The 13,937-nt window shown below is 43.0% G+C and overlaps 1 protein-coding gene across 5 annotated transcripts in view; it reads left to right on the plus strand.

The window, feature by feature from the left end:
* Positions 1-13,937, plus strand: part of LOC133343901 (protein unc-13 homolog B-like) — a 174,415-nt gene that overhangs the window by 141,512 nt on the left and 18,966 nt on the right. For all 5 annotated transcript variants that reach the window (XM_061553886.1, XM_061553890.1, XM_061553887.1 and 2 more), the window contains 6 exons: positions 1,724-1,850; positions 3,816-3,912; positions 5,841-5,984; positions 6,833-6,910; positions 7,625-7,702; positions 13,072-13,160. In XM_061553886.1, coding sequence (XP_061409870.1) covers positions 1,724-1,850; positions 3,816-3,912; positions 5,841-5,984; positions 6,833-6,910; positions 7,625-7,702; positions 13,072-13,160 — 613 coding nt within the window. The remainder of the gene's footprint in view (positions 1-1,723; positions 1,851-3,815; positions 3,913-5,840; positions 5,985-6,832; positions 6,911-7,624; positions 7,703-13,071; positions 13,161-13,937) is intronic.

Genomic DNA, 13,937 nt, shown 5'->3' on the forward strand with positions numbered 1-13,937 from the left:
AGCAGGGAAACAATAGACTACTCTTTGTTTTTTTTCGGTTAAGTCACGTAGGTAAAAAATTAAATTAAATAAATGAAAACAACTGGATTAAATCACGACGTTTCGGGCGCAACACAAGCGTCGTGATATAATTTAGTTTTCATTTATTTTATTTTTTACCTACGTGACTTTACCAAAAAAACCAAAGAGTGAATCCTTGCAGTCACGAAAGCTTCAAATCTAGAATTAAACAATAGACTCTGGTATTACTGATGTTGTACGCCACCTGAAATGTATGACCCATTTGTTCAAGGCTTTTCATTTTTAAAAAAATGTCATGTTGCAAATCCTCAGCCCCAGGCATGGCCCAGATGGCATTTTTTGGTGTCATTACAAAAGGCTCATAATCTCTGGCACCTCCCGCAGAGGCTTTTCTGAGAGACATAAGTGTTACTGGAGGACGATTTCTGCACAATTTATAACCCCTATTTAGAATTGTCAGAGCAATTTACTAGACAAACTTTGTGTTTGGCACTTAATATATTTATAATATGAATCTGTATGTGATGCATTTTGCTTTCACTCTGTACTGATGCCTGTCAAAAATAACTGATTCAGAGAGGCTTACACTACTACTGACATTCAGCAGATTAATGAGTCGGACAACTTTTTACTGATTGAACTCGGACGAGGCTTTTGTGTGTGGGGCTTAAAGATTAGATATAGGTTCAGGATTCTCAGCATTACATAAATTAATATTCGAGAGGCAGTCTGAAATCATGTAAACACGTTTTTACGGCACGCCATCACGGATTATAATGTTTAAAGTCACGTACCAAGTGAATATTGATTGATTGCATTCTTTGATTGTTGTATATTTTATGTAGGGTATTGTGTCCGATTTAAGTTTGTGCAAGTTTATATTATTTGTTATATAGATGGTCGCGTTTGGCCAGTTACCTGGGAGATCCGTGATGCGTGTGCTCAGCAACAACAAACCAAAAAGACAAAAACGTCAACACTGCAGAGAGTGAGAGGCAGGGTTCTTAAAGAATCGTGCACAACTCACAAACGATAGGTGTTTAACGGTCATAACGAAACACAGGCGAGTCAGCAACAGTTACAGTGTCGTGAAACGTCAGGTACAGGCGCACGTAAGCGCTTTATGTTAGTCTAACGGTGATATAAACACGTGCAAGTCGATAAAGACGGTGCAGATGTGTGGGAGCAAGATGCGTCGGAAGAAGCTCGGTACAGGTGCAAGTAAGCCCTGTGTCATTTTGAATGTGTGTCATCTGGAGTGGACTTATTATCTGTAGTATCCATGTGCATATATCTTTACTGAAGTCGAATTGCAGCGTGGTCATTAATTGACTGTGCTGTGAAACGCAGGCAATGCCATTATTCTACCATGATACTGTAATGTGTGAAACATTAATGCTTGTCCAGGCATCAAACTGTTCAAGCCCTGTATACTATTTGGTGTTACATTTTAACGCATTGTAAGGTGGTGCTGTTAAATCTCTACATTATAAAATTAGATATATATCAATTTAACACGTAGGCTTAGCAGTAAATATATCTATATACTGCGAGCCGGTTCATATTTTGCAAAGCGTGTACTTTATATGTTTCTACTGCTCACCACTTAATATTTTATATCGCCCTTTTGTGTGCACGCGTACCTGCACACGCTTCGTTCTCCTGCAGCTTGAGTAAGCGTGGTCTCTCCGTGTGTCTGCAGAGCACAGCAAGAACGGGCAGTGCAAGAGTGCCGACTACATGAACCTGCACTTCAAGGTGAAATGGCTCTACAACGAGTATGTGCGGGACCTGCCGGCCATCAAGGGAGAGGTCCCCGAATACCCAGTGTGAGTAGTGTCCCTTCCCTTCTACATTGTGGCTCTCGCCCACGTACCTGCTCCGCCACTGTGGAGGGTGGGGGGATTATGGCTCTTCGTGAGGTTGTGTATTCGTGCATGTGGTAGCGACTGGCATGTAGGGACATCCAAAGACGTGGGTTTCTCGGAGCGTCAGGACATCAATGTTAGGTGTGTTCGTTATGATCGCGAGATACTCACGGTTCACCCGGAAGAGTCCCTCAATGTTCATTTGGATGATCCTTGTCCCAGGGCCTATCTGGCGCGCTGTCGTTGTTTGGCCCTGAAGAGTGCCGTTGGCGTGGCTTGTGTTGTTGTTGCTCTGGAGACTGGGAGATCGATGATCGATGTTCGGTAGCCGCGTTGATGGCGTTCGTCGTGATTTCTCACATAACAGAGTGGGCCACGTGAAGGCTGACATCTTCCACTCCTGCTCCACCACTACTGTCATCTAATGATAAACGGTTATGATTATTTTTATTTGCTACTTCCGCTAAATTCTTATCGCGCAATGCTTCCACTAAGAGAGACGCTAATGTTTCACAGTCGGCAGTAGTTTCACGGTTAGGGGTGATGTTTCTGCGTGTAATCCCAATTGAGTCATTTGCAGGAATATATTTTTTCGAATTTGGACCGTGACGCTTGAACACAATGGCCTACCATGGCGCCGCCGCCGCACATCAACGCAGAATATGATGGCACGATGTAATCAGGTGGTTCCATGCGGTAGTGTTATGTTAATGTACTAACCTATCCCCTTCCCAGGCACGGTGTTAGAGTTTTGATTTACTGTGTAATTCTGTGTATGCATTTTCACGTATACGCTCGGTTTAATGATCTCCGATCGTTGCAAATAATCTGACAGTTGATCTGTTTGTCCCTGCTCAGCTCTCGGGGTATTACAATTGGCATGGTGTGTGAAGTGAAACAATGTCATGCACGACTAGACAGCACTGCCTGCAGTGTGCAAGATAGACTCTTAACATTAACAGTGGGAAGTCCCAGCAGCAGTGTTGGGTTCTGGAGCGCTGTCCATCTGCTAGATTTGTGGCAAAGGGGTTTCTGCTGGTAAAATAAATTGTATTTCATGGCAATAATGTACACTTTCCATATAATTAAACCCATATGCCTTCATATCTCAAAACCAATCTCTTTTCTGCCTTGATTGGCTCTCCCCGTGAAGTGTCTTCATTTACACCTTCATCACCTCATCACCTTCATCACCTTCATCACCTCCATCACCTCCATCACCTTCATCACCTCCATCACCTCCATCACCTTCATCACCTCCATCACCTCCATCACCTTCATCACCTTCATCACCTCCATCACCTTCATCACCTTCACCCATTGTCATCTCATTCTCTGCCTGCCTTTTGTACTTCTGCTCTTTACTCCGTCCCCTCTGGAAAAAGTAAGTTCCTCTTTAAACAAATGACTTCCGTAGGCCTGCCTCTCTCGTATGCACAATATTGAGATACCACGTACGTGGAAAAGCAGTTGTCCTATGGATAGAGTCATCCCTTCCATAGTAATGAGGGACTTCTACCACTGGCTCCGGACCGTAAGCAGGGGACGAGCAACGCTCCAATGGCCATGTGAGCAGGAAATTACTTGCGTATTCTGATTGAGATGCGGTGCAATGTAGACACTTGATACATTCAAATTCTATTCTGTTGCATGTAGGATATTGTGCTCTATGCTAGGAAAACACAAGTTGATCTGTCTTGTTTCTTTACCCATGCTATAGCACTGCCCTTTACATTCCACAAAGCTAAATGGGGGGATGTTGGTGTACGTGTGTTAACGTAAGTATGTGTGTGGGGGGCGGAAGTGTAGCGGTTAGTGTGCTGGGGAGACAAAGGCAGCCGGGCGTGGTGGCACTTTCCCCAAGAGTGTGTGACAGGCTAGACGGGACATCTTTGTCTTTGTGGGTGCATGTGGCTGCGCCTGCAGGTGGTTCGAGCCGTTTGTGCTGCAGTGGCTGAACGAGAACGAGGACGTGTCCCTGGAGTTCCTGCACGGCGCCCTGGAGCGTGACAAGAAGGACGGCGTAAGCCTCCCTCCCCGCCCGCGCTCCCCGTCGCCACCGCTCGGCTGCCACCGTAGTTTGCGGAATTCGCGGGCCGTGGCGCACAAACAGAGCTCCCAACATGCCGCGGGCTCCCCCCGCCCCTGCTCCCACCCTCCCGCCCCGCCACCCACCGTAAAAATGGGTCCACAGTCGCTGTTGCGCTCATTACCGGAACTATTGCAATTCAGTTTTGTCTTCTGTGTCACGAGTAACTGATTATTGTATCCACTGAGCCTCCGCAGAGGTTGTCGAATGGCTTCAGAACCTTGATATCCACATGTAGCATTGCTAATTTCTCCGTGCCATATGAAGAAAGGTGATCGCTTGTACGTACGTATGTTGAACTTCTTTCGCACCGTACGTAGCCAACCGTGCTAATCGGAGGTGCGGGGGAAGGACAACAAACAAAACACAAAAAGCAGTTTGTATTATTGATAGAATTTTGGGGACAATTAGTATAAGTATATTTTTTAAGAAGACTGAGTTACGCTTATAAATATGTTCGGTTTTATGCCAATGCGTATGGCAAATATTGTCCTTTGGTCAAGCAAATCATCTTCAACATCGGTGTTTTGTAATGTTTATGCAAATCTCTGTAAACTAACTACAGCATAATAAATGGAAGCGCTTACTCACACAGACTAAAGAAAATACATCTTTATTACTTGTGCTACATATCAACAGTTAGCTAATCTCCAACTACTTATATTTATAAATAGACTACTCATTAATGAAAGCCTGCCATTATTAATGTAAATGTAAATTATATTTAATAATAATATACATCACTTTGTCAAACCACTGTGAGATAGCAGCCTCCCCGCCATGTTGACCATGGGCGGTTTTACTGGACCTCACCGCTCAGGTTTGTGAATGTTATACCCAGGGATCAATTTGGAGAACACTCGCCACTGGTCTGAGCCATGGCCGAGAATTGAACTGGGCTCACTGGGTTCACAGTGTAGTTTACGATCCACTGCAGCAACACTGCTCTCCAACGGTAGCGTTAACGCAGGCGTGTACAATGCTCAGCATCAGCCATTCTCGGTCCACTGCTACATGACACTTTGCTCATGAAAATGCCATCCGCTCTCGCACATGTCAAACCTTAATTGCCAACGCTGTGTCTCTCATCTCTTTATTCTGTCAGGTGCAGCATCCTCTATATTTGCAGCTCCTTTCATCTTGTGTAGCTGACCTTTTGCAATGCTTTTCTCGCTCGAGATTCATAAAAGACCATCGATGTTATTGCTCGCTCGCCTTTAATGCTCGCTCCACTTTATTAACTGCTCAATCAAGCGCGTATACATGACTGAAGCCATGAGCTGTGCTACTGGCAAAGGAGGTCTCAGAATGTGCTCATTAGGCTTCCAGCATTTCTCTTTCAGTTTCGTATTCCAAACATGGTTGGGAAAAAAGGTCCTTTTGAATCTCCTATTAAATTGCAACACGTATTATGTTTATTCACAATTAATGCAGGAGTATAAAATCTTAAGTAAGTTCCAAATTGATGTCTCTATTTTTATTTGGCCAAATTTTTTTATTGCAATAATAAAATACCCTTTAAAAAAAAATTGTGCGATTCATTCAAAACAATTTTACTTTTTATTTTATTACAACTGTCACCCACTCCAAATGTTGAGGTTATCAATGCAGTTTTTGTCCATGAATTGGTGACGGAGCCATGCTCATCTCCTTGCCAAGTTTTGAAACGTGATTTAATCTCATCGGGCTGCCCAGGTTTGAATGCAGAATACCAACATTTTGGGGGTAGTTCGATATATTACACAATCACTGTCTCCCTCCTCATCCCCTACCCCCTTGAGGAATACTGCACTAGATGCTTCTCTCGTGGTATGCCCTACGCTGAGTGACGCAATGGCTTTTTCTTTGTCTTCCCCCAACAGTTCCAGCAGACATCAGAGCATGCCCTCTTCTCGTGTTCGGTGGTAGATGTGTTCACGCAGCTCAACCAGAGCTTTGAGATCATCAAGAAGTTGGAATGCCCTGACCCCAAGATCGTGGGGCACTACATGCGCCGCTTTGCAAGGGTAAAACCCACCACTGCCTTTGGTGCCGAGTCAAGAGCCGCATGTCCATGTCTCAGTGTCTGTGCTGTATATTTTTTCTCTCGGCTACAGAGATTTATCGGTGGCACTTGTGTTTGAGGCCCCCTCTGTGTATTTTTATAAAACACACTTTCCACCGACAGTGAGCGATTTCATATTTTCCTCTGTACGCACACTTAACTAAACACTTATGGAATTTTAAATTTCACAAATATTGTTTTTCTTGCCAGGCTTTTGATTTCTAAACCATGCAAATAAAAATTCTGCTCTCAAATTGATGATGCAATGTTAAAAAAGACACGATTCTGCAACAATCTCCAAATGTGTGTTTCAAATAACGGTGCACGTACATTTGGCCCGCGTCCAGTTGTCCAAGCGACGTCGCAGAATTGTCCAGTCGCACAGCTTGCCCGGGGCTAGAGGACAGGGGGTGACTTCATATCAGTCACATTACGTATGTAATTATTATTAGCTTAATTAAATGTTTATAGAATTTACTTAATATTATTATTTATATTATTTATACTTATTTTCATTATGCGCACATTATATAATATTTTTTTAATTTAGTCATTATTTAATTGTTATTTAATTATTTTGGGATTATCTGAGATACTTCTAATGCCATCCTGTCTGCGTTGATGTTGATGGTAACTGCATTGCTAAAGGAAACCTTTTTTACTAATTTCAAAACAACTACTTTTAAAGCGGGGCATGTTTTTACCCACGTGGACGGTTACATCGTAATGCATGTTTTCGTGACTTGAGAAACTGTTTCAACGAGGAAAGGTTGTGCATTACTTCACCCGTCTTCTGTGTATCTTTCTCAGACTATCGGGAAGGTGCTGCTACAGTATGCTGATATCATATCCAAGGATTTTCAGTCCTACTGCTCCAAAGAAAAAGTGGTATCTATCCTTCCTGCCTCTTTAATCCAATGCTATCTTGGGACAGCGTTCATAATTGGGTTCCAGGGCGGCTTGGCAGACAGCACTGTAACAATGTGTTCAACTCTTATCTGCTCCATGCTTCTGCAGAGTTTGGAGTTCTATTCATCTTTAGCTGGATTAATATAGCCACATGGTTCAATGCAATTTTATATGCAGTCAATGTCTTGGCCTGATTAATATACAATGCATTCATTATTTGAACACAAGTCTAAATTAATGCAGATATTCGAATTCCAGGATGTGTTGGGTGTATATAGTTATTGCAGGCATGCAGCCCCTCATTTCTGTGTCTGCCCTAAGCACGTACAATGTATGACGCATCGAGAACAGTTGAAGAAATATACACACAAAATACATCAACAGAGCCCTGTTTGTCTCTCCACGTTTTTTTATTCTATCGCCCTATGGGTTTTCCAGACCATTTGCCAGTGAGATGCAAAATGTTGAAACTAGTCCAGGCTTTTCTTGCTTAAACAAATGGCACTGGATAATATGCTGGAAAGGCCGTAGGGGAATTCGACTCAGACATCTTGTTTTTCTGCGTAGACAGACGAGCGTCTGTTCGATGTATTACCCATAATACTTCACAACAGCATATCAAACATACAAATTACTTCCGTTTGGGAATGTTCACAGTCAATTCACAGTGTATTTATTTTGTTTCATGTCCAGCCATGCATCCTGATGAACAACATCCAGCAGCTGAGAGTGCAGCTGGAGAAGATGTTTGAAGCCATGGGTGGCAAGGAGGTACGTGCCACCCAGCTGCACTGATCGTCTCTCTCCAACGGGCGCCAGTGGCTCTGGAGGATTGACTGTTGCGCGATGTGACTTCATGTTGTACAGCTTCGCGTCTCTCCACGTAATGGCAGCTTTGTGTCCCTACGCAGCGAGGTGGTGTATTGCACACGTGCTGGTGCGTTGAATTTGCCCATCGAGGCGCCCAGTGTTGTTAGATGTAAAGTATTCTCCCACGATTTTGGGGGGAGGGATTTTTGGTCATCAGAGAAGTGTGGTGGAAAGTAACGGATATAATTTGTAGGCATTTTTTTTTACGTAACCAGAAGAAAGAACGATGTTTATTTCAGTGATCTGGTAAAAATAGAATACGACACATGTAATAAAACTACTTTATAATGTATATTCTTAGTTCTTTCGGTAAAGTCACATAGATAGAAAATAAAAAATGATAAAATAAAATTTAAATTATAAAAAATTTAACAAAAATACTTTGTAATGTATTGCTGATTCATATAAAATTCTCATTATATAAAACTATAAAGTTCGAATTACCTTAGTAATACTCCATTATTCAGACCTCGAGTCATAACCAAGGCATCGTATTTGAAGAGGAGCTGCCCTTAAACTATAATGACACCATCTACATCTGCCAACTGCTTGTCTCCTCCCTGGCTACATCCAGTAATCACACGTTCCTCACCTCTCACCTTGATTATAATCACTCTCACTAATGCCCTTGCAAAATCTCGCCTCTAAACTCGAGCTGATATCCAGAAAGCCGCTGCCAGACTTCTCATCCATGCCACTAAAAATAGTCGGTGGCTTCCTTCTCAAGCAAGCTTTGCGGTGGCCGTGGCGGTGGCAGTGTTGATCTCGCATTCCACCGTCGGCTCGTTCCATAGAATCACCACTGCTCACTTGCCATACAGTGGCGTTCGTTTTCACAAACCTGCAGAGATGGAGTGCTTCGTTAACCACCAGCTTAGGGTTTGCACACAACCACCCAACTGCGGCCCAGACACTCTGACTACTTCTCCGCCAGGCCACAAGCACCGATAAAGCCTCACCAACTTTGCATGATGCTTCACTTTTGCCTCCAATTATGATCTCTGTAATTTAACTTGATGCTGTTTATTCTCATGCATATAAATTACGGTGGTCACCCTCAAAACTCCTTCTTTTGCACCATGTCTTGACCATCTGGTGTGCCTTTCCCTCTGCGCTACATCTCCCCCCTTTACGCCCCTTCTGTCCCTCTTCTTGAGTTGCTCCCCACCAGGCTCTCCTCACCAGGCCTGATGTTCCCTCTCGTGTGTACTCTCTTGAGATTTAACATATGACTTCGTAAAAAAGATAACGCGTAATTGCTATGTGCAACTGGTACGATATGCACGTGAACGTGCGTCGGTATGCATAGTCGTACAACGCGCGATTGCAGGCGCTTACCGAACTGTGCACTCTGCAATATTAACACACATTTTGCTAAAATAATATTTTGGTAACTGTCCATTAAATGTGTGCCGTCACGTAACTCTTAAAGCTTATTGAGTCACTCGCGACGATGTCACCCGGAGTGAACGATGTGGCGCGCGCTGTCACGCACCATTCTTGGAGTGTCACGCCCCGCCTAGATATGTGGGGCTCTCTCTGGGCTTACGTGCGGCGCATCGGAGAGTCATTTCAGTTTTCATTTCATCTCTTATCCAAAAGTATTTTCCCGGAGGAAGTGAGGTGCACCAGCTGCCCATGCCAGTTTGCGCTATTTTTCATATAAAACGAGAGGCTCAGGGTTCATGCAGGTTGCATGGCCCAACCAGACGGTGCCTTTGAAATGTTACACCATAGGGAGCTTTTTGTGATCGCAGAAAAGGTAAGTTTGTCAAAGGATGACTTTCCATCATGCAATTATAATAGAATGTTTTTACGTATTACCATCATTTTGGTAACTTTGCTCTTACCAGCCCTCAAAGGGCTTCATATAAGCTATATTCTACCTTTTTTATTGCCATAAACACCATTAATCAAAATCTTTTATTGCATAAAAACATTACCTGTATAAAAAAACGGAGATGTAAACTTGTGTTTTCAACTTTCACAACAAATGGGGAAAAAAATCAAAGGAAGTAGATGTTTGAGTGTTTCTTGTCTGCGTTTCCTTTTGGCTTAAGCACTAACTCGTGTATATTTGTGTGTTTTTCTGTGTGCATCTGAGAGTCGGTTTGCATACACATCTGGATGTCTGCTTGCAGTTTGCAAAAGCAATTGTTATAAAATCTTCTGTATAGTAACAAAGAAACGCGATTTAAAGATAATAGGCCCATAAATAGCCCCCCACTGCATCGTCTGCTGTGTGGTGTGTGCGATGTCTCATGCTGCATCGGCATTTCGTGTTTGCTGTACGTTGCTTTTAACACACTGCTCCTTGTCCTGTCTCTGTCTTTGTCTCTGTCCATCGGGGGCCTTTCTCAGGAGGTGAAATCCGTGCTGTATGGAATTGATAAGGTCTCTACCTCTCTGGCCCTGGCCACCTTAGTCTTGCACGCCCAGGATACAGCAGAGGCGTAGTCACACAAACCCCACTTTGTGAAAGCTTGCATTTTTTTCAGATGGTAAGAGTAGATCCATATTGGAAAATTGTAGTTTACAATCATCGATTAATAAGATAGATAATTGTAAAATGTCCTTCCAGTTGCTGGTTGGAACTGATTCACCATTGCTCTTCCAGTAATCTCCAGCCATGGACGACACACGCTATAGAATTAAAGCACAGGTGCTTCCCTACCTGGGATACTTGAAACAAGTCCAGCGTTACTTCCTGGGCAATCCATAATTCAGCATTAATCTAGGGCAGTGGCTCCTAACTCGCATAGCAAATCGAACGTGACACATCTGCATACAAACTGTTAGCAACACAGTTTGCATGGAGATGCTTCCCGGAAGCCCGTTGTGGACTCAAGAGATCTTAAATTGTACCAAAAATATTGTTTTGTTTCTGATAATGCAGAAGGAGGAACCAATTTGATGACTTTAAACATCATTGTTGTGTGAGCCATCTCCAGATGTGCGCGTGTCCAGTAAACAATACCATGACTAGATTCCCAAGCAGTGTAATTACTATTAATCCTACCCTGATCAACTGGCAGGTTACTTAACATGTACTTATAGCTTCTAAATTTCAAGACACATTAACTTACACCCCATGAAGTCTCTTCAGTGAGACTTAAGTGGCCATTACGTTAAGTTACATGCATTAAGTGATCGCCAGTGTGAGCCCAGTCTGAGAGAGAACCCCATTTCAGCAGGTTAGAATTGTGAAGCCCTTGTTGTAAAAGAAACGTGCACGCACTTGCGTGCCATTTTCTGATCCACGGTTGGAGAGAAAAATGCAGCGCAAAGTAGTGGGTGTGAGAATGCCGTTTGTTTCTCAGTACTCGAGAACCTGCAATGACAACTACATTGCCTGTCTAGATGATTTTCCCTTCCTAAAGTTCACTTTTCCTTCCTCCCCTTCCTTCCAACATGAATCCCCACGACCCCATGCGCTGTGCACTCGTAGTGGGGATGATGTCGATAGTGGCACATGCTGGAAAATTGTTTTGTTTCAGCAAAGTCAGAGTACTTTGACGTAATGCGATAAAAGCGTGGGTAGGCCGTAAGTTAAAATAGTGTGCTGGCGATATATAAACCTTTGAGATAAAACAAATAATTGAATTTAATATTGTTTTGTACCAAATATTTTATTTTTATTGAGTAATATTGCATTGCTGTCTTAAATAATTTCTATGATAATAGAAGCAAAATATATTTATACCAAAAACAGGCTTAAATCTTATTGTTTTTCCATGAGGAACTTCAGGTATTGTTTCGATATTTCCCGCACCTCCAATTAACATGGTTGGCTACATACTGTGCGACAGAAGTTCAACATACATTATTTATACTCTTTGGTTCTTTCGGTAAAGTCACGTATGTATAAAATAAAAATACATTATTTAAGCTGAAAGTGTCTATGCAGTTTCTGCCCAACGGTACAACGTGAGAGAAAAAAATCAGTTACATCACTACATAAGATGGCACGCCACAGCAACACTCCACAAAAGACATGCACGGCACTTTTCCAAGCATTTTCATCTCAAGCAACGCTGAATAGTTTTAAGGAGAAATGGCAGTGAATGTGTGCTGCAAGGTCAAACAGGTTGCAAACTGACACTTGTACTTCTACACTTACTCATGGTATATACCGCGTACACTGTACACATTCAGTGCGATATATACCTGTGTAAGTTAAAGAATATTCACACACTGAGTATGTGGTGTATTTACTGCTACATTAGTTTGCACATCTAAACATACACACATGCACTCTGGGTTGAGTGTAAACTTTACGTACCTGCCATCATCATTTTCCTGCGTTTTGCTTCAGGGTGGTGTTGCATACTGTCTGTACAAGGTAGCTTCATAATAATTGGGTAACATATCCAGCACGGGGGGGGGGGGGAGAGGCTTCGTGTGGTGCGTCAATACACAGAGCCATTAACTACCAAGGGCTGCAGAGCAACATAGAGCCTTCGCTTGACACGTCTTGAACATTATTTGTTTAAAGATACAGTACATATTTTCTCGTTATTCTGTAGGTTATTGAGGGGGATTTTTTTAGATACACTTTGAAGCTACTTTGTACGATATATATGAGGGGTGGTCAGACTGCTTTGTTATTATGAGGACATGATACTCATAATAGCAACATTGCATTAGCTCTCATTTAAAGTACTATCTCTGTGCACTAGTGTTGCAGTGGAATAAAGATGACTTTTAAAAAAACATTAATGTCCCTGCACACTTTTGATGTTCTTTTCCCAAATGTTGTTGACCTCCTTCATATATACGTGTGTGTATTTCCACCCATTAAATTTCGGCATAATGTTGTGAGATGTGGCATTCATCATCTGTCCTGCGTGCACGCCCTGTGTCTTCTTTGTCACTAACGGTGCCCTTGAATCCACATCTGAAAGTACCATGGTGATGCATGGCAAATGAGTTTTTGAATTCGTGGTTATTCGTAATATCTTCATCGATAGGCTTAAGAGAAGAGCCCTTCCATACAATGGTGTACCCTGCAATCCACTCCCGACACCGCCATTCAGAATTTATATTTTGTAAAGGCACCGGATATGTTTTGGCTGTACGTGAGCATGGGACAATGCTCGTGGTAGTATATCTGTTAATTGAAAACAGCTTATTATTTTACGCTTTGGCTGACCAACACGATCACAATTGCACACGTGGCTCAGAGCATATGTAATAAGTAAAAAACGCGTCGACATTCTAAATATCGCCTATGAGCGGCGTGTGTTCTAATCGTCCCTTTTGTTTGACAGTTGGACTCGGAAGCCAGCGACAACCTGAAGGAGCTGCAGGTGAAACTCAACAACGTCCTGGATGAGCTGAGCCGCGTGTTTGGCATCAGGTACCGTATCACGAATACATTTGACTCACCATTGTCTCGCCTTTTGTATACCACTCGTGAAGCATTCGACTGATGAGAAATTAGCGGAGTCATTCCAGCTCTCGCAAACAAAGGCCTACATTTTAAATGTATTTATTTATTTGAAATTAATCAAAAACTACTTATTAATATGGAACAGCCACATTAAGGTTATATGAATAAAAAACCAATATACACATTCAAAGAGAAATCGGACAGGTTGACCTTCTTTCACCGTTCAAATGTGGCAAATTTTGACCGCGACAGCGGCAATCAGTAGCCTACTCTTGCGAATGAAGTCCCGGGATATTTAATGCCCACTGTGTAGCAGACGGCTCGTAGTGTTTATTACGGTGAATACCACACCGCAGTATTAACCAGAGCGGCTGCTGGATTCGAACCGTGAACCTCCTCAACAAGCAGCAAACGCGGTATCGCTGAGCCATGTCACCAGAGTTGTCTCGACGTATGTGCATGTGCACATGCACCGTTATATCTGTGGATCACCGTACATGTTTGTACGTGTGTCTCTGGAGCTGTACCGTGGAGCGGTAGTGTAGCAGTTGGCGAGCTGCACTACGAACCTGGTGACCCGAGTTTGATTCTCGCTCATGCCCAACACCAGTGACGATTATGTGAATCGGTCCTGGGCCTCCCTTAGGTCGACTCGGGCTCAAATGAGTACTTGGTGCGGTGTGTAAACATCGCCACTGGGGAGACAAAGGCAGCCGGGCATGGTGTTGGCCACCCACCCCCTCG

Source organism: Lethenteron reissneri, chromosome 18 (genome assembly GCF_015708825.2).
Source record: "Lethenteron reissneri isolate LAM-NWPU_2019-01 chromosome 18, ASM1570882v1, whole genome shotgun sequence".
Lineage (NCBI taxonomy): Eukaryota > Metazoa > Chordata > Hyperoartia > Petromyzontiformes > Petromyzontidae > Lethenteron > Lethenteron reissneri.